This window comes from Gnatocerus cornutus, chromosome 9, assembly GCF_029298725.1.
Source record: "Gnatocerus cornutus isolate USDA-ARS CGAHR chromosome 9, icGnaCorn1.1, whole genome shotgun sequence".
NCBI lineage: Eukaryota > Metazoa > Arthropoda > Insecta > Coleoptera > Tenebrionidae > Gnatocerus > Gnatocerus cornutus.
This window is the reverse complement of record NC_142241.1, coordinates 4,629,171-4,648,585: the sequence shown is the minus strand read 5'-3', so window position 1 is coordinate 4,648,585 and position 19,415 is coordinate 4,629,171. Positions and strand designations below refer to the sequence as shown.

Below are 19,415 nucleotides of genomic sequence, written 5' to 3'. Positions count from 1 at the left end.
ACTTCACACAAATATTTCCAAGATTCTGTAAAAGGGTGACTGAAATTACAAATAACTGAATGAAGCTGCAATGTCTAATTTATTGCCAAAAAAATCAAAATAAATTACCTGAACAAAACTTTTTCTGAATGGGAAAAAATCATGTATGATGTAATCATGTATGACCTGAATAAACAAATTTTATCGAATCAAAAACATTATCGCACTCGGCTTGGCCTCCTGTGCTAAACTGTTAAATTATCAAAAATACAATTTATTCCCAAACACCAAATTTCGTCAAAAAATGCTGACGCGCGTTTCGGTAGCAATCATCAGAGCGACGATTAAACTAAAAACTAACAAATAATTCGTCCTTATATACTAAAAGAAATTTACAATTATTTACATTTTTAATTAAACGAAGACAACTTTCATCAATGTGGTGGTCATTGTCAAAAACATAAGGACGAATTATTTGTTAGTTTTTAGTTTAATCATCGCTCCGATGATGGTAGCATTGCTACAGAAACGCGCGTCAGCATTTTTTAACGAAATTTGGTGTTTGGGAATAAATTGTATTTTTGATAATTTTTGTCAACACCAAGAATTGATCCAATAAAATTCTTTAAACTGTTAAAAATAAAAAAATTTAGAAAATGATCGATCATACAATCATTACGATATTTAAAAAAAGTCGTGAAGGAGATTCGAACTCCAGTCATTAGCTTTAAAATCTTTTTTTTTTAATTAAAAAACATGTCAGTTATTTATATGCTATTTATATCAAGTTGCTTTCAGTTAATGCCTGGCAAAGTTGCTTTGCTTAGCTATTTTAACAGGTGGTTTTGTTATAATAGGTACATATTTACATTTCATGTTTTCATTAATTGCAATTACAATAAAATTGCTCGTATTTCAAAAAAAACCCTGTTCTTAGGTTAGGTTTCCTCCTTACAAGGGTTTGGTAGTTCTGTTTGGGTGATTTGAAACCAATAATGTTATCAAATACTCTAGAACCAATTTTGCGGAGTGTTATTTTACTTGGTTATAAAATGTTGTTAAACTTTGAACCTCCATGTCTTGAGAACTAGAGCCCGTCGCGTTAAATTATTTTAGGAACATCCTAAGAAGACCGCCTTTTATAACCTAAATAAAAACTATAAAGAATCCGTGATTCCCATCTCTGATAGACCTCTTGTTAGATAATTTTGGTTTAAAATTTGCAATCTGTATTGAAGTTGGCTCTCTAAGTCATGAGTTCTGGGCCAGCCTGTAAATCCACCAAACTAATGAAAATGAGATACTTTGAAACGTAGAAAAATGTGTAGCAACGCGGAGATAAATTATGTACTGTATTATCGACCCTGTTAGATTTGTAATTATTTATTATTTCCTTTATTTAAATCTAAGTGTGTGCAACTTTGCATAATAAAACTCTCTTAATATTTAAATTATGTAATAGAACATTATTACGTTCATGCCCGTCAAATTATAGGGGAGGGGGGGGCATAGCGGGGTAGCGGGGCATAGCGGGGCAACACCCCTGCTGCTTAAATCAAAAGCCATGTAAAGAATCGAATGGCAGATTTTGATTACTTATCAGTTGACACTTGAACTTGTTGAGTGACACCCATCGTATTAACAGCCGTTCATGTTTTATAAAACAAAGTGTAAAAATCAGTGCTTTTGTTAAAAAAATCCTGAAATTAGACAGCAAGTTATTTTCAGATTTAGTCATGTAAGTCTAGTGGCTAAATATTTTGTTTATTAGCAACGTTGTCAAATTTTGTAATTACAAGCACAAAATTGCTTATAAAACAGGTAAGATGGTGTTAGTCTGTGTTTTGCTACTGAAGTACCATTGGGGCATAGTGGGGTACACCAAAAAGAGAATAATGGGGTATTTTATTTTTAGCCAAAATGGTGCGTACTTATAAAAGGACCACAAATCAACATTCCTGGTCTATGGAAGCAATGAGAAAAGCTGTCCACAGTGTTGTGTCTGGAGAAATGGGCTACAAGAAAGCAGCAACTTTGCATGGCGTTCCACAAACCACATTAGAACGATATGTTGCTAAATATCGGGCTGATCCAAACGACAGTATATTTAAAAAGAAATTGGGTCATTTCAAAACCGTATTTTCATCCGAACAAGAGGAAGAACTAATTAAACATATAAAATTTATGGAAGCACGCTTTCATGGACTAACTTCTCATGATTTGCGAAAACTTGCTTTTGAACTAGCAAACAGAAATGGGATTACTCATAAATTTGATTTGCAGAGTGGTCTGGCTGGTAAAGATTGGTTGAAAGGATTTGTTAAAAGACATCCAGATATCAGTTATAGAAAACCGGAACCAACATCAGCAGCCAGAGCTATGGGTTTCAACAAAGTAGCTGTTGCCAAATTTTTTGAACTTTTAGGTCAAATTTACGACAAACACAAACTTACTGCACAGCGCATATTTAATGTTGATGAAACGGGCGTATCGACAGTCCCAAAAAGTCATTCTAAGATTCTGGCTTCCTGTGGTAAACGACAAGTTGGGACATTGACCTCTGCAGAAAGAGGAAAATTAATGACCACGATTGTCTGCTTTAGCGCAGTAGGAAACTATATGCCGCCTATGTTTATATTCCCCAGAAAACGTATGAGAGCAGAATTGCTTGATGGAGCACCAGATGGATCTTGGGGTGAATGTCACGAATCTGGCTGGATCCAAAGCCACTTATTCGTCCTCTGGCTAAAAAGATTTATTGAGTGGTCTCATTCTACCAAGGATGATCCAGTACTTTTGTTATTAGATGGTCATGCAACCCATGTGAAATCTTTAGAGGTCATAGATTTGGCGCGCCAACATGGTGTTATTTTATTGTGCTTTCCACCTCATTGCACACACCGACTCCAGCCATTAGATGTTGGTTTTATGAAGCCTATCAGCACTTATTATGCCAACGTAGTTAAGAATTGGCTGAGATGTCATCCAGGACGTGTGGTGACCCAATTTCAAGTCGCTGCTTTATTTGGAAAGGCTTTCGTAACTGCCGGAACAATGACTACTGCTATTAATGCATTTAGAGCCGCGGGTATTTGGCCTATAAATCCATACATATTTACTGATGCAGACTTTGCACCCGCCGATACTACAGATAATCCTGAACCTGCTCAGGCGCCTTTAGATGATGAGGCTAATTTGCAAAATGACACTACACCAACCAGACAAGAAATTCTAGAATGTGAGACTGGCGACAACACTTCGCCTAGACATTTAATCCTAGAAGCCTCTACTGGTTCCAATATTGTATCAGTTGTAGCCGATACATTCAGAGGTAGCAAGATACCTTCATCAACACATCAACAGAACAACAATAACCAATGTTCTCCACGACCTGGTTGTTCTTGGATGATTGATAGGCCTTCGTCTTTCCAAACCACTCCTGAACATATAATGCCACTACCTAAAGAGAGTAGAACAAAGAAAAGAATTACTAAGCGAAGAGGTAAAACGGCTATCATTACAGGGTCACCTTACAAAAATGAGCTTATGTCCCTAAAAAAGATCGTCGAATCAAAGCAAGAGAAAAAAAGAGCTTCTAAAGTCTTGAACTTGAAATCTGGAAAACAGAAAAAGAGAAAGATTACCAAGAAAAAAAACAGTCAAAATGCGGTGACCGAGGATGACGATGATGAAGATGCTGAATGTATGTACTGCAACTACAAGTGGTCAGAGTCAACAGAGGGGTGGATTCAATGTCGAAAATGTTATCGTTGGGCACACTGCTCTTGTGCAGGTGAAGATGACGAGGATGATGAAGCTACTCATTTATGTGTAAAATGCGTTATTGACTGAGGTTTCTTTGTGTTGAAATTTGAAAAAATATATATATTTGTGCCAAGAACTTTTAGTTCCTTTTTAATTTTAAGTTAATTACGAGCATAAGAAGGGAATTATATATTGAGAATAATACTTTATGTTGATTTAAGAAATTATTATTTTGATAATATAACTACTTTATTATGTTTTTCTGTTGGACTTTTATTGCCCCACATTGCCCCATGGGGTACCCCACTTTACCCCTATACAGGGTCCGGCAACACTTGTGTCCACCCCCAAAATCGTCTTTAATTTTAAAGATTAAATTTTGAAAATTTGCATACGCTCACAGTTGACAAAGCTCTAGAAGCTGACGCAAAAATTTGGTTTTATCACTGATAGTTTTGTCGTCGCGACGCCTTAAAAATGTAATTTTTGGTTAATTGTTAAGGTTTGTGATATCAACCCCTAATTTAATTTTTTTCAATATAAATGTGTTAAAAATATCTCAGTTGTCGTTTTAGATTCAATGCAAATTGTCTTCAAAATTTGAGAAAAAAAATGCTGTTTTATCAAGTTTGTTTCCAATTTCATTAGGTCAAAATTGGGAACTACGTTTACACCCATCTGTCAACATCTTGTGTCACAAATGGCTTCTATCCTTTGGTTCGCTTTAGATTGTAACAAAAGTCTTAATTGGTGAAATTGTCGCTTTGTCGATGTTAATTAACGATTTCTGGTGTCCATAAAGTGCAACATGCCCGTGTTAATCAAAATTAATCTTTATAAGACGGAATGAAGTTACTTGTGAAATTTTGGTGTAAACGTAGTTTGCCGCTGCGCTGTCATAATTTTGAAAACTAACTTGATAAAGCAGCGTTTTTTTCGCAAATTTTAAACACAATTTGCATTAGATTTAAAATAAAAACTCAGATATTTGTATTACAATTACGTTGGAAAAAAATTGAATTCGCGAATATTTCCGCAAAAACTTGAAAATCGCTAAAAATTATATTTCTTAGACGTCGCGACGCCAACCAAACCGTGATAAAAAACAAATTTTTGCGTCAGCTTCTAGAGCTTTGTCAACTATAAGCGTATGCAAATTTTCAAAATTGTAACTTTAAAATTAAAGACGATTTTAGGGGTGGACACAAGTGTTGCCGGACCCTGTATACGGGGCAAAGCGGGGCAAAACTCATTTTTCAAAATTATGCTCACATGTCGTAAGTTTTTTATTGTATCCAAAAAAAATACATCAAAAAATATCCGCAATATATTAGTCTATGATATTTAGTAAAAAAATGTCGTTAATTCTTATTATTTTAGGATGCGTGACTAATTGATTGTTAAGTTCCCCACTATGCCCCCCTCTCCCCTACTCTTTAAATTTAAAAATTACATTTTCAGTGTAATCAATAAAAAATGCATTGCATTTCTTTTAAAATATGTATTTACATTAAATTATACCAGCCTGCCCTTGTTGAAATGATGAGAACCACCATCTGTGGAAAGCCTCTTTTATAAACAACAATCCTCATTTCAATTCTTGTCTCGTCAACAAAAGCATCTCTGTACAAAATGAAACTCTTACCCAACTTTCTTTACAAAAATCTCTCACCTCAAACTGATAACACGTTCGTGATAATGAAATCCACGCTCACTCACTTACAACACCTTTATTTCTGGTCTAAATCAGAACACTTTTCTAAGAAACCAGCTGCTTTACAACTTTTTTCTGCTTCTTTCCTTCTTGTTGGGAGCATGTTAGAGCTCGTGGTTCACAAACAGAGTAAGTATTTTTTTACACCACGTATAATTCCGTAGACGTGTTTGGAAGCTTGCAACACGTCGTGAGTCAAATCGGAGTGATATATTTTGATTTCAATTTTCTCAAAAATCAACACATTCTCATGGATGTTATCAGAGACTTGTCTGATTTCAAAAAGTTTGGAAAACCGCCCCATTTTGATCGACGTAGTGAAGAGCTCGAGACCATAGCGAGAGTTTTCAAAATTGCTCTCTACGTCATTGTTACTGTTTTTTTTGTTTGGCCTATTCTGTACACTCATGAGTTGTTAGCAGCCCCTTTATGGTTGCCTTTCGATTACAAGAGCAGTTCCATGAAACAATTCGTGTATTGCTGGCAGGGTTACTGTTGTTTAGTGACGTATGGAGCTGCTGGAACGATATCAATTGGGATGATGGAATCTATGGAGCATTTAGTAGTGAGAATCCAACATTTAAAGATGTTGATTGATGGAGTTGTGGAAGAACCGGATTTGGCTATGAGAAAGAAGCGACTAGCGCGCTGGGTAGAGTACCATACCTTTACGTTTACGTAAGAATTAAAAGAAATGAAACATGTGCGACTTAGTCTTTGTAGAATCGCCGAAAAACTGAGCAAAAGTTACAGGGCGGCTCTCACTGCTTATGTAGCAGTTGCTGCTTTACTTTTTGCGATCATCGGTCACAGCATCATCAAGACTGGCCTGACTATTGAATTAATTATGTTATTTAGTGGATGGTTTACTAGTTTCTGCGTGGTGTGTATAGGAGGTCAACATGTGATAGACGAAGTATTCTATACATGAACAAGTTTGCATTTCCTGTAGTCTTTGTCGGTAGTAACTGCTGTGTACAACACCCAGTGGTACTTCATAGATACAACATTTCAAAAGAATGTGTTGCTGTTGGTGGTGCGATCACAAAAAGCTGTCTTCATTTCGGCCGGACCTTTCAATTATTTGTCGTTTCTTCTAATTTTAATGGTAAGTAACTTGAAAGTCAACGGTTTTAACAAAATTTTTAGGTGATACGAGCCACTAGCTCGTACATGAATTTACTAAACGCAACCTCTTAAGACGGATACAACTGTCGTACCTTTGATTGAAATCAAATAGTAATAAAGTTAGTTGATTGCAATAATTAACAAGATTTATTTCATTTTCTACAAGGCCTCATTAGTTTTGATGCATTGGTCACATTAAAACCACTAAATTCAAGTTAAGAAGTGATGAAGTGAACATGTGTCGGAACTTGACAGATGTTAGGGATTGACAAATCGCGGGTTTGGAATAACAAAGTTCTATATGCATTTCTTACGAAAATTAAGATTTTCATAAAATTCTACTCTTTTTAACATTGCTATTTTGTTTTCTTAATCGGAAAGAACGTAGCTTGATGCCTTTTCAAAATTCCGGGAGTAGGAAAGTTCTCTCTGCTATGGATTAACTTAATGTTTCAAGTTAGAATTTGTATTTTCACTAATTAATTTCAATGCAGTTAGAACCTTGTCATTCTAAATCGGCGAAATATCAAAACGTACGCTTAGAGCATAAGCCACTTACATAAATAATTCAATTGATTACTTATTAGTACTAAGAACACTAAAAGCTTTTGCAGAGCATATTCACGTCGTAGTGACTATAATACATATTTATTATACAGGGTCCGGCAACACTTGTGTCCACCCCCAAAATCGTCTTTAATTTTAAAGATAAAATTTTGAAAATTTGCATACGCTCACAGTTGACAAAGCTCTAGAAGCTGACGCAAAAATTTGTTTTTTATCACTGATAGTTTTGGCGTCGCTACGCCTTAAAAATGTAATTTTTAGGTAATTGAAAGGGTTTGTGATATCAACCCCTAATTTATTTTTTTTTCAATATAAATATGTTAAAAATATCTAAGTTGTTATTTTAGATTCAATGCAAATTGACTTCAAAATTTGAGAAAAAAATGCTGCTTTAACAAGTTAGTTTCCAATTTCGTTACGTCAAAACTGGGAACTACGTTTACACCTATCTGTCAACATCTTGTGTCACAAATGACATCTATTCTTTGGCTCGCTTTAGATTGTAACAAAAGTCTTACTTGGTAAAATTGTCGCTTTGTCGATGTTAATTAACGATTTCTGGTGTCAATAAAGTGCAACATGCCCGTGTTAATCAAAATTAACCTTTATAAAAGTGAATGTAGTGACTTGTGAAATTTTGGTGTAAACGTAGTTTGCCGCTGCACTGTCATAATTTTGAAAACTAACTTGATAAAACAACGTTTTTTTCGCAAATTTTTAGAACAATTTGCATTAGATTTAAAATAAAAACTTAGATATTTGTATCACAGTTATGTTGGAAAAAAATTGAATTCGCGAATATTTCCGCAAAAACTCAATATTCGCTAAAAATTATACTTCTTAGGCGTCGCGACGCCAACCAAACTGTGATAAAAAATAAATTTTTGCGTCAGCTTCTAGAGCTTTGTCAACTATAAGCGTATGCAAATTTTCAAAATTTTATCTTTAAAATTAAAGACGAATTTGGGGGTGGACACAAGCCGGACCCTGTATAAGAGTGTAAAGACGCAAATTATTCACGACAAAAGTCAGATTTTTGGAGTGAATAATTTGTCCTTACACTCGAATATAATACTCGATTTAATTAAGGCATTAAAAGAATTGACAGAAATGACAGCAGACAATTTTTAGCGTTTAGAAAGCCATGCTTGCATTGTTGTCATGAAAATGTGGCATAATTTTCTTTATTCAATTTTGACATTTAAACAGACCTTTATTTTGCTGTTAGTAGGCCACTAAAGCTTTGGTTTATCCGCTAGCGGTATAAAAATTTTAATCCACAAGCTAAATAAAAAATTTATTTTGGTGTTTTGAAACCATGGTTATGATAACGCCTTGCTGCTCTTTCCATCCAAGAAACTTTTGATACGCTTTTTATAAGCATCTCGACTCTTTAATGAAAGCAAGTTTTCCATTATTTCTTCGGAATCTTGCATGATTTTTGAACTTTTGGATGAATTTTTGACAATTTTTAGCTTTTTGAAACAAACAAACACCGTTGCCAGAGTCACTGCACATGCACACTTGATATTGTAGACGAATTTTTACGCTCATAAAATTTTTATTTGGTAGTTGTCAATTCTGACGTTTCTCGAATGTAACCTTTTTCAATCACTATTTTTGGGGCTTAGGGTGGTCAAAATTGAATAAAAGTTTGTATTACACGCGCGCCTAAAATGAATGTTTAACTTGCAGTCATTAAAACGCGCGAGCCTTCGGCTCTTACATTTTAAAGTGACTGTTTGCTAAACATTCATTTTAGACGCTTGTATAATAATTAACTATTAAAGTGTTTAGAGAGTAAAAGAGTACTTTATTTGTCTAAAATGAGTGAATAAAGTACTACTTTATTAGTACATTTTGGATAAATAGATTTTAACTCACTGGACATTTAAACTTAAGGTACTTAGCGACAAATGACTAAAATTATTGTTTATTGTTCGTCCAATAACTCGAGATGTCATAGAAAACACTGTAATAGCCATTGCTTTTTAAAATACTAAATAAGAATTTAATAAACGCATTTTTACTGCGTTAGCAAAACTTTAAAAGTGAGCTAAATCGAGATAAATGATTGTTTTCTGCATAATCATATCGACCGTCGTGACTCCTCCAACTTTATGAAATATTAATTTTTAACTTCATTAACTTTATTCAACCCCCAACTGTTTTTTTTTCTAAATTTAGTCTATTTTAATAAATTTAAGATTTTTCAAAACTGTTCGGTTTCACCTAATTTATTATGAATTAAAGTTTACCTAAGAAGCTGATTCAAGGAATTTTTTCATTTGATAGACTTGAGAAAATTTTATTCTAGGTCTTTATAATTGCCTACTCTTACTTGACTTGACTGCAGGGAAGTGAATTTGTTTTTTGGCGGGTGAGGACTTCAAGAGGACTTGAAAATATGGCACAATTAGAACGTTAATGTTTTTTTATTTTATTTAAAATGGTGGATGCGCCATAATTTATATATAATTTTCAACAAAAGAGTATCTCAATGTTAAATAATTTTCACAATACAGTAGTAGAATCTCGATTATCGGTGACGACTAAGCAAAAAAATTGAGAATTTGAACAGGAATAGAAAGTTAGAAATATCATTTTGCGAGTGCTTTGAGCAACTTCCTAAAAATGAGTCAATAGAAATATTCAATAGAAAATAACAGCAAATTACAACCCTTTCTCTCATAGCGGCCATGAAAAAATAATTATAATTGATTCAATTCAGTTAATATTCTCTTTAAATTGTATGTATATTTTCCTCCATTAAAAATTGATTACATGAGATAAAGCATCTGTTGTTATGACTTGGACCAATCACACTTCTTTACTTCCGCCGCATATAAATATGGGAATTTATTGACAAATGTCATATCAAACATGAGAACGTCTAGTTTACAAGTGTCTTTGCAGTGGCAACACAAAAATTTCCAATTTCTTACAATTTTGTTGTTATTTAATTTGGTTCCTTGTGTAGTTCCAGCGACTCTAATTCTGTTCTACAAAATCAAAGGTAAAGTTGATTGTGTAAAGTTAGACGTTTTTTTGATTTGTTTCAGTTGAAAACTTAAATAAAAGTGATGTAAATACAGTCCTTACTTCAATAGCGATGATAATAATTTATTGGAGGTATCTTCATATCAAGAGAAAAAACGAGTTGGTAGTGTTGGATAGATTGCAAACAGTTTTTGTAAATTGTTTGGACAATGAAGAAGGTAAAAAATATTTCAATAACAAAGTGTTTTGCTGGCTTTATTGGTACATTTCTAAAGTTTACGAAAGTAAGGCTGGAACACCGTGAAAGTCAGATTTTAAGGTATGAGTTGTAGGTATTATGGCACTTTATAACAATTTTGAGCACAGTTGAGTCGTTATTTACACTTTTTTGATTGATTTCATTTACTGTTTGCTGTTTGCTGATAATAAAACTGTAGCAGTTATGTAGATGGATTACAGCAATGTAGATTATATTAATTGTCAAATATATCTTGTATTAAATTTGTACATAAATACATTCTTATAAAAGAGCATTGTTCTTATTTTTTGGCTTGAACTGTTAGTTCCCACCACTTTTCATTGAAAACGAAGTAATGAAGCCGTCTCAACCAGTGCTCCAATACTCCTTTATTGTTAACAATGGAATTAACACTAAACGAGTTTAAATGTGTAATACATAAGAAAATAAATAAAAAGAAAATAAGATTCTGTTCGCTTCGTCCTCCTTTTGCTGATTTTTAGGTTATTTTTATTATGGTTTCGGCGCATCCACCATTTTCATCAATTTATAAAATGCGTCTGTTAATTAATGTCTTCCACTTTCCAGAAAAAAACACAAAAGCTCTCCCTTCATTTCAGGTATCGCGGAAATGAAATTAGAATTAAATTTCTCTTACTTATGGCTGTGGCTCTAGTGGATCCGATTACAGCTAGCCGTAATTTTCTAGTTGTGACACCTTAGAATAGTGAATACATTTTTGCTAGTGCAACATTTTACGTTTTTCTAAATTTTTTATTTCAGCAGAGCAAAATACGTGATAGATTCATGCAAAAGTATTATCGCACAGAATAGACATTAATTAGGTACACAAGAGATTTGTACGATAGAGTAAGAAACGAAACCCATCAAAAGACTTTTCACTCTGTACAATTTAATTCATTTGATCACTCTGTACAATGTTGATTCTTAAACTGTTAACAAGTGAGTAATTCAAAAATGCATATATGTATAATTTAAATTATTAATGTAATCAATAATTAAGCATTAAAACATGCTAAAATTTGTGTCTTTTGCCCTACAATTTTGCAATTTCGTGGAGTTAATACACGAATCCAAAGTAACAAGCTCTCTAAATTTTATAACTGCAGCACTAGAATTACTCAAATTACGAATTTTAGTGTAGAATGTCGGAATATTTTGCTCCGTCTTCAAAATACAAATTTTTAAAACTTGTGCCATTCGTTCTACACTTTTGCAATTTTGTGGAGTTAATACACGAATACTAAACAGTAAATTTTTTAAAATTCATAGGTGCAGCACTTAAATTAGCAAAATTACAAATTTTAGTGAAAGATGTCGGCAAGTTTTTCTTCCCATCCCAAATAAAAATTTCTAAAATTTGCGTCTTTTGCTCTACAGTTTTGCAACTTGGTAGAATCAACTCAAATAGTAACTTTCCTTAATTTTATAACAGTAGCACCAAAATTGCTAAAATTACGAACTTTAGAGAAAAGTATCGGAAATTTTTTCTTCGTCTTAAAAATGAAAATTATTGAAATTTGTGTTTTTCGCTCAACAATTTTGGAGTTTGGTAGAGTAAATAAAAAAATAATTTATTAGTATTTTTCTAGACAGACATTCAATAATTAATTTAACTTAATACAAATAGATAACAGGGTCTGCATTGTCCTCCAATTGAAGATTAACTTTTGGCTCCTTCGCAATCAAATATTGTCGAACATACAGGGAACATATACTGAGTGGATAGAAACACAGTGACACAATAAGTAACCTGAAATTTGTCTAAAATTAGTCGAGAACCTACATCAATACTAATTTACCAATAGGAATATCCCAGGCTGGCGTCTGTGGTGAAACTTTCTGCGTACGTCTTGTAAGTCGGGATGTTTTTAGTAAAAGTTTGTGCAAAAACGACGCCCCATAGTATCATAGCCAGAAGTAGCAAAACAAATGCAATAGCATTGTAAATATAAAGTCCAAAAGTGCTAAAGTAGGCTTGATAAGGACTAGTGGCTGTGTTCCACACTGATAAACCAGCACAAAACAAACCCATGACTGCTGACAAGACCAAAAAGAAGATGGTACACAACCACACTCCAGTATTGAGAAAAACAGTATCTAAATGCAAAATTGTAAATAAGTACGTTTCCGTATTTCGTCGGCTTAAGTTAAGTTGCTAAGTCCATTTTTGAACAAAATACGTTTTCAATTTTTCAAAAAAGGATAACCGAATGGTACAGCGTTGGATCCTTTTATGTGTTATTATTTGAAAATTAAGAAACATTATATTTTCATTCTCCATATTTTCAAATCCCAGATTTGACGACAAATATGTAAAAATTAAGATTAAAAAAATTCTAAATGGACTTAGCAACTTAAAGACCTAAGCCGACGATTTTTCTTTACCATTTTTCTCAGAAGCACGAACGGACAAAGAATGGTACGATTTAGTTAATTCTGAAATTACACAGGTTCTCAATCCTGCGTCAACTGATCCTCCATCATGCATAATTTTAAGATAATGTTCCATATTGTCACCACAAAGTAGTCCACAAATGTTTAAATCGTACGCGCAAACAGCTAAAACAAATTACAGTATTGAAACTTAACAAACAACAAAACAAATTTTTTGATTACTGGTAAGACGATATCGAGCATTCTGACCAAATTTCTGATCAAAAGTTCCTCCAAATAATCCAAAAGTAAAGAAAGAACTGGAATCAACTTCGGTGTGGTTGTCTGGTGGAATAAGTGTGCTGACGATGCCTGGTGACGTTACCCATGCCTCAGTTCCTAAAGCCACAAACGAAAGAATGGCGGCGGCGCCGGATAAGAAACACGTCGCGAGGATATATTCACGTTTTGTTCTTGCCATTTTGCAATGTTTTTATTTACATTCAAGTTAATATTTGCACAACTGAGTATAAAGTTGGGACACTTTTTGTTAGATTTGCTGCAGAATTAGGTTTATCAGGAACTAGAGATAGGTTATCAGTGGTGATTGGCCGTGAAACAATTCGGATTTTATCTCGTGATTAATATAAAACTAATCTTCGTGAAAGATAGAAATTTCAGGAATTTAGTTAGTACTATCATTAGGTATGACTACTTACTTTTTTTAGTGTATTTATTGAGTTGTGATTAAAGACTTCTCTGACTTCTCAGAACAGCACCTTGATCACAATAAAGGGATTAATAAAAAATTGTGTCATACATTTTTGCCTATCAAACAAAAAATTAATCCGTTGGCGCTATATTGCCATGAGCCATGAGTTTCCAAAAGATTAAATGTTAGCGTTTTTAAAATCAACCCGAATATTCAGAGTGTTCCAACAATTATTCATATTCGATCATTTCAAATTACAATACTCAATAAATTTTGAAAACAATTCTTCTGTTTTTTTTTTAAAACTTGCAAAATTATGGGGTCGGCAAAATTACGGTGTTTTAAAAAGCTAAACCAATTTTAATGACTTTTTTGTATAACCCAAGAATTATTACATCGATTTTTTATTGTAATGCATCATTGAAAAGATTGAGATCTTGTCTTTTTGAAGCGCCGACAAATGCATTGCTATCTCTTATCATTTAGAAGTTACAGGACGAAAAACATTGTAAAGTTTTTAACAAAAAAAGTATTTTTAATTTTTTTGGCGATTCCATAAAAAAATCAATGCGATTGCTTCAAAAAAATTTAAATTTCTAGACACATATTGCATTTTAAAATGACTAAAGCTAACGTGATGTCTAGAATAATACAGAATAATAAATTTTTGAAAACTTCTTGTTGATGAAATGTTCTAAGTTTGCTTATAAACCAAAAAACAAATAGAAAGTGGAAATCTTTCTAAGGAATTTTTTTTGGAAAAACTTAAATACTCGACAATCTGTTGAAAAGTTAGCTTAAAATGTGGAGGTGAATATCACCGAAAATTTATTTTTTGTATCTTGAACTTTTTTCCGGACAATCAGGTGCCAGCAACCGATAAAAATATCATCCATTTTACAAAACTTTTATATGGGATAAAAAATTATCTATATTGATACGAAAACGTCGTCAAATTTATTTAAATTATAAAAAACTCGACCAATAACTTTTTGATTTTTGATAACAGTTCTGATCTTCAAATTCAGACCAGTGAAATCTATTAAAAATGCGCGATTTACCGAAAAACTACAATTTGGTGGGTATTCAAATTCAATTTTTTGCCAAATCTTCAAAACTTAACAAAACAGGTTTTCTTTATTATGTGATTAGGGTAAAACTAGCAATAATCGGCACCATTCAACTTCAAAACGGTGTATAAAATTGAATTTTTGTTCTACGTCTGCATGATTGTTGTAATTTTCCTTAGAAAAACTTTAATTTGTTGTAAAAATGGTTGTAAACCTCCAGGTAATGTTGAAAACTCGAACACTAATAGTGGGCACCATTTCACAACACTCTAGAGAATTAAGCAAAATTGCAAATTGGTATAACTATAATTATAATTCTGTAAAAATTATTTATTGCAAAAGTATTTTTTCCTTGTTTTTTATTTTTGGCCCAGAATAGCACATTTGCTTTCTGCTTCTTTTCTCTCTCAATTTTCTTTGTCTTTTTCCACTCTTAGACAATTTTCTTTTTCGCTTTCTTTGCAAAATGGATTTTTTTTTAAATTCTGTGGTAGTAACCTTACTTTGGTATGAAATATGAAGACATTATTGAGGGGAAATCGATTTTGACACATTGTTACTTATCTTTTTATGATTCTTTTTTTTTGAGAAGTACACTTCACCTCTTAAAATCGATACAAACAGTGTTAAATGTTAAATGTTAATTTTTATTTGGAAACTTCATCATAAGTAGACATGCTGGTTATTCAATAGTCGGCACTGCCCATTATTAGTTATGTAGTGTGCCGAAATGTGGAAGAACACCTGGGAAAACAAGTAACTTTAGTAACTAAACAAGTAATTTAGAAAACAAAAATCAACTAAAAGAAAACTAAAAACTTCAAAAGAGATCGAAAAACATCGTTATTTAATTAATAGAGGGCACTCCTATCCCGACTATAGAAAAATGAGTTTGATTTAATCTAATACTGGGCATACCAAACACTTACACTATTATTTTATAAATTTAATTTAAAAGTATCTGTATGGAAAGCTAAAACCTAGGATAACACGTTGTCACGAAGAGTCCAAAAAGTTCAAAAAAAAATAGCAGACAATTAAAGAGAGCTCACTTTTAGAAACGTATGATAATCATCGAGTAAAATAGTTTTTAAAATAGCTGTCGTCATACTTCTTAGCGGCGTTTTAAAGTACTAAAGGGCTTCCCAAAAAGTAGGATTACCGTTTAGAATGTTCGACAGGCTATAACAATATACCCAACTCTGATTTTCAGAAAAACGTATGGCGGGTGCCGAGTATTAGGTGTGGGGGATGCCGACTATTAGTAGTTTTACCTTAAATGGCAAGAGATAATAACTTGCTTAACACCGCGTTAGAAAACAAAAAACTCATCCTTTATAATGACGAATTACAATAAAAAATCAACGTACCAATTTGGAAGTTCTTTGAAAAAAAACTGTAAAAAGTTTTTTAAAACTTTCGTTTTTCGAAATTTATATCAGGTTTTCTTAAAAATCTTGTTAAAAATTAATTCTCAGCGATCATTGGTTAGGAAACTTATTTAATTACCTTTCCAATAAGATTTTATAGAGTTTTATTCAAAAGTTAAAGAGGGCTTCTCAAAAAAAACTTATTTTACAAATCAGTCGTCTAAATGCAAAAACCAACATTTACATCAGACCGAAATTTTACATAGCAATCAAAATACCGTAATTGTGACTAATTTTTACTTACAACATTTAAAAGTAAAGGCGCTAGTAGAGCTGTTTCTATTGCTCAATAAATTAGGGTTGTAACATATGCAAATGTGGGGTTTTGCATTTAAGCGATTGAAGAGTCCTGACCTGATGGAGCAAAACGGATTTCGGATTTAGAACCAGTTGAGTAGTATTATTTTCACAAATACAAGGCAACAATACAAATTTTAACATTCTTTTGTAAAAAAAAATTATTAAAAACTTCAAGTCGGTACACATTACAGGGGCTCTCGTTCTGCCCGATCTTGCGCTTGCCTTTTGAAATCCTTCTCAATCGAATAATTTCGATAATAAAGCAGGGCAATACTACCCATGTAGAGGAATAAAGCCACTAAAACCATCCTAAAACATGATTTTTAGCAAGCAACCAAATAATTGTGTTTATATCACCAATAAGAATACCCCATTTTAGCATAATTATATGTGGAAAAACCGTCCACAAACGTTTGATACGTTGGAATATTTTTCAGGAGATCCTTCACGTATAAAACGGCCCAGAGAATCAGTGCCATCGAGGTACTAAAAAACGCGACACCATTACAAATGTAAAGTCCCAGAATGTTAAAATAAGAGATTGAAGGAGTTGTCACTGTGTTCAATACCGATAGAGCTGCAGCGAGTGTACCTGAAACGCCTGACAGAATCATAAAAATGATAGTACAGAGCCGGACTCCAGCGTTGATGAAAACTTTATCTGAAAATAACAAAATAATGAAGGTAAACTCATAGGCCAAATTGTACCTCTATTGTAGCCGGGCTGACGTATGAAAGGTCTCCTAGGCGCGTGGTAATCAGCTTCATCACCGATAACAGGACAATGAATCATGTCTTCCGCGGATGGTGGTTCTTCACGGTACAATCTCTTCAAGTTCTTCACCATGTTCTCGCCACAAAGTAAAGCGCAAATGTTTAAATCGTAAGCACACGCCACTAAAAAAAAAGTAAAAAGATTGTACAATTAACACTACTTTATTTTACTTGTGAGCTGATAAATAGCACGAATTGCTGTTGTCTGCACAAAAACACCACTAAACAATCCCACGCTGATGAAATCTTTGTCTCTTGCATTGTTGTCGTCGCCGTTTACCGCTTGGGATGTTATCCATCCTTCAGTTCCTAAAGCAGCAAGTGAGAGAATGGCGGCGGCGCCGGATAAAAAAGTTGCGGCGACGATGAAGACGCGTTTGGTTTTTGCCATGTTTTACTGTGTTTTTTTGAATTTGAAGCAGTTTTTCGGGAGCGAGAGACACTCTCATGTTTACTGACAATGAAGATAATCAGGAATTCGAGATAGCTTATCGCGCGCTTATCAGACTGGGCCAGTTGGGCGTGGACGCTGCGAGAAACACCTGCCTGGAGTACCAACTTTTCGCCTTTTTGTTAATTCTTTAAATGTTTTGGTTAATTTTACTTTGTTGGATTTAGATGGGTTAAATTCACAAAAATGTAAAATTTCGGTACTAATTAGGTAGGTGCGTCAAGTTTGTGCGAATTCTGCGCTAACTTGTGCTGCAATTCTTAAATTCTGTGCTCTTGTCGTTTTTGGTTATATAATATATATATTGGTCTTATAATTTTGTGCTAATTTGTGCTACTCTTTTCGTCTTTAAGCATCATACATCACGAAACAGCTTAATTTATATGCCATAATTTAATGCTAATTAATAATGCAATTTCCAAATTCTGTGCTATATTCGTTTCTGAGTTATACTAAAATACAAATTAGAAAAAGCTTCAAGTTTGAGCATCATTCATCTCAAAATAGATTAAGTAATAGGTTAAAATTTGTCCTACTTCTCTGCTAATTAATGCTGCAATTTTCAAATTCTGTGCTTTTTTCAGTTTCAAATTATGTATTTCAAAAAACATACAGAAAATAAAAGGTAAAATACAGATTTCGATTCGAATGATTAAATTTTAAATAATACAAGGTGTTTATAAATGTTTCTAGCATCAAGAGTGGCTATGAAATCTTATAGAAATTTGCCGCTCATTACAAATGTGAGTTTCAATTTTTCAACTGACATTTGCAGTTAACCTCAAACATAGAGTAAAGTCAAGGTTACTAAAATTAACAGGTTTGCTACAAAGTATTGAACCAATAGAAGCAAGCCTCTCGAACTGGCGCGAATACGTCATCGGAAAGCTCTTTTAAATTCCGATTCAACTTTTTCGTTGCTAATATTATTTAAAATAGCATTACTTAACACTCTGATATTTCTACAAGAACTTTGTTAAACAATAATGACAATCAACAATGTTTTTACACCGCAGAACAATTGACAGAACTTTCTTGTGACGTCATTTACGTTCGAACGACCCTAGCAACCAAAAAAGGGTGGAGTTTCAGCCTTAGTAACGAGCAAACCTGGTTAATTTAGAAACCTTGGAGTAAAGTAAGTTTTGAGAAATAAACTGTGTTAGTTATGGTTTAAAACCTGAAAATGAAAAACTTTTACACAAAATCGTAACTGAAACGTCATTGACGTAAGTAACATAAAAAAAAATTCAAGATAGTTATATTCACTATGAAGACAAAGCGGCAAAATAGTGCATGATAAGAATTCCAGAGCCACCTTTGATGCTAGAAACATTTATAAACACCTTGTATTTTCCTAATTTGTTTTCTAAAGATTCCCATGTTGCTATGGACACAAAGCTATTATAGCATCGCATATCGAAATGGGATATTATAACACTGAAAACGAATGAGGAAATAGCGAAAATAGCTCTGTTACAAGAACAAATTAGAAAAATGGTATAAAAACCTCGTTCATAAGGCCATTAAGGCACTCATCCATTATAAAACTCGCGGCTTCGGTGCTCGTTTTGTAAACTTGGATTCGTCTCTTAAAATTTGTCTTATGAAAATCGGTGTTTTAATATACTAATTTTACATTCAATGATTCAAAAATTGACATTATCGCAACACTTTGAGTTTGGAACTATTAATTTGAGGTATTTTGTGAGGTTTTTTGATTAAAAAAGGTCTAAGCATTAGAATAAAATGATTATAGGTCTCCTGAGAAGAGTTTATGATTTTTAAATTTAAATATAAATTAAAATATAATAGTTTTACATCTCAATTTAATTATGTACCAGATTTAATGTAGGTTAATTTAATTATCTTTTTATTTTGTTTACGGTA

The 19,415-nt window shown here is 33.1% G+C and overlaps 3 protein-coding genes across 3 annotated transcripts; 1 reads left to right on the top strand and 2 right to left on the bottom strand.

Moving 5' to 3' along the window:
* Window positions 1–5,559: 5,559 nt before the first annotated feature.
* On the top strand, window positions 5,560–6,658 carry LOC148167962 (uncharacterized). Its single transcript, XM_088046155.1, has 5 exons — window positions 5,560–5,587; window positions 5,623–6,136; window positions 6,182–6,374; window positions 6,411–6,566; window positions 6,608–6,658. The coding sequence occupies exons 1-5, from the start codon at window positions 5,560–5,562 to the stop codon at window positions 6,656–6,658; spliced, it is 942 nt and encodes a 313-aa protein (XP_087902281.1).
* A 5,302-nt stretch (window positions 6,659–11,960) lies between these two features.
* On the bottom strand, window positions 11,961–13,376 carry LOC148167961 (clarin-3-like). The gene is made up of 4 exons (XM_088045249.1): window positions 13,032–13,376; window positions 12,801–12,974; window positions 12,215–12,512; window positions 11,961–12,165 (listed from the first exon to the last, which is right to left on the bottom strand). The coding sequence occupies exons 1-4, from the start codon at window positions 13,267–13,269 to the stop codon at window positions 12,030–12,032; spliced, it is 846 nt and encodes a 281-aa protein (XP_087901375.1). The 5' UTR covers window positions 13,270–13,376; the 3' UTR covers window positions 11,961–12,029.
* Window positions 13,377–16,087: 2,711 nt separating this feature from the next.
* Window positions 16,088–17,546, bottom strand: LOC148167960 (uncharacterized). The gene is made up of 4 exons (XM_088045250.1): window positions 17,246–17,546; window positions 17,009–17,197; window positions 16,658–16,961; window positions 16,088–16,609 (listed from the first exon to the last, which is right to left on the bottom strand). Exons 1-4 carry the CDS (start codon window positions 17,463–17,465, stop codon window positions 16,486–16,488), a joined length of 837 nt encoding a protein of 278 aa, XP_087901376.1. The 5' UTR covers window positions 17,466–17,546; the 3' UTR covers window positions 16,088–16,485.
* Window positions 17,547–19,415: the final 1,869 nt, after the last annotated feature.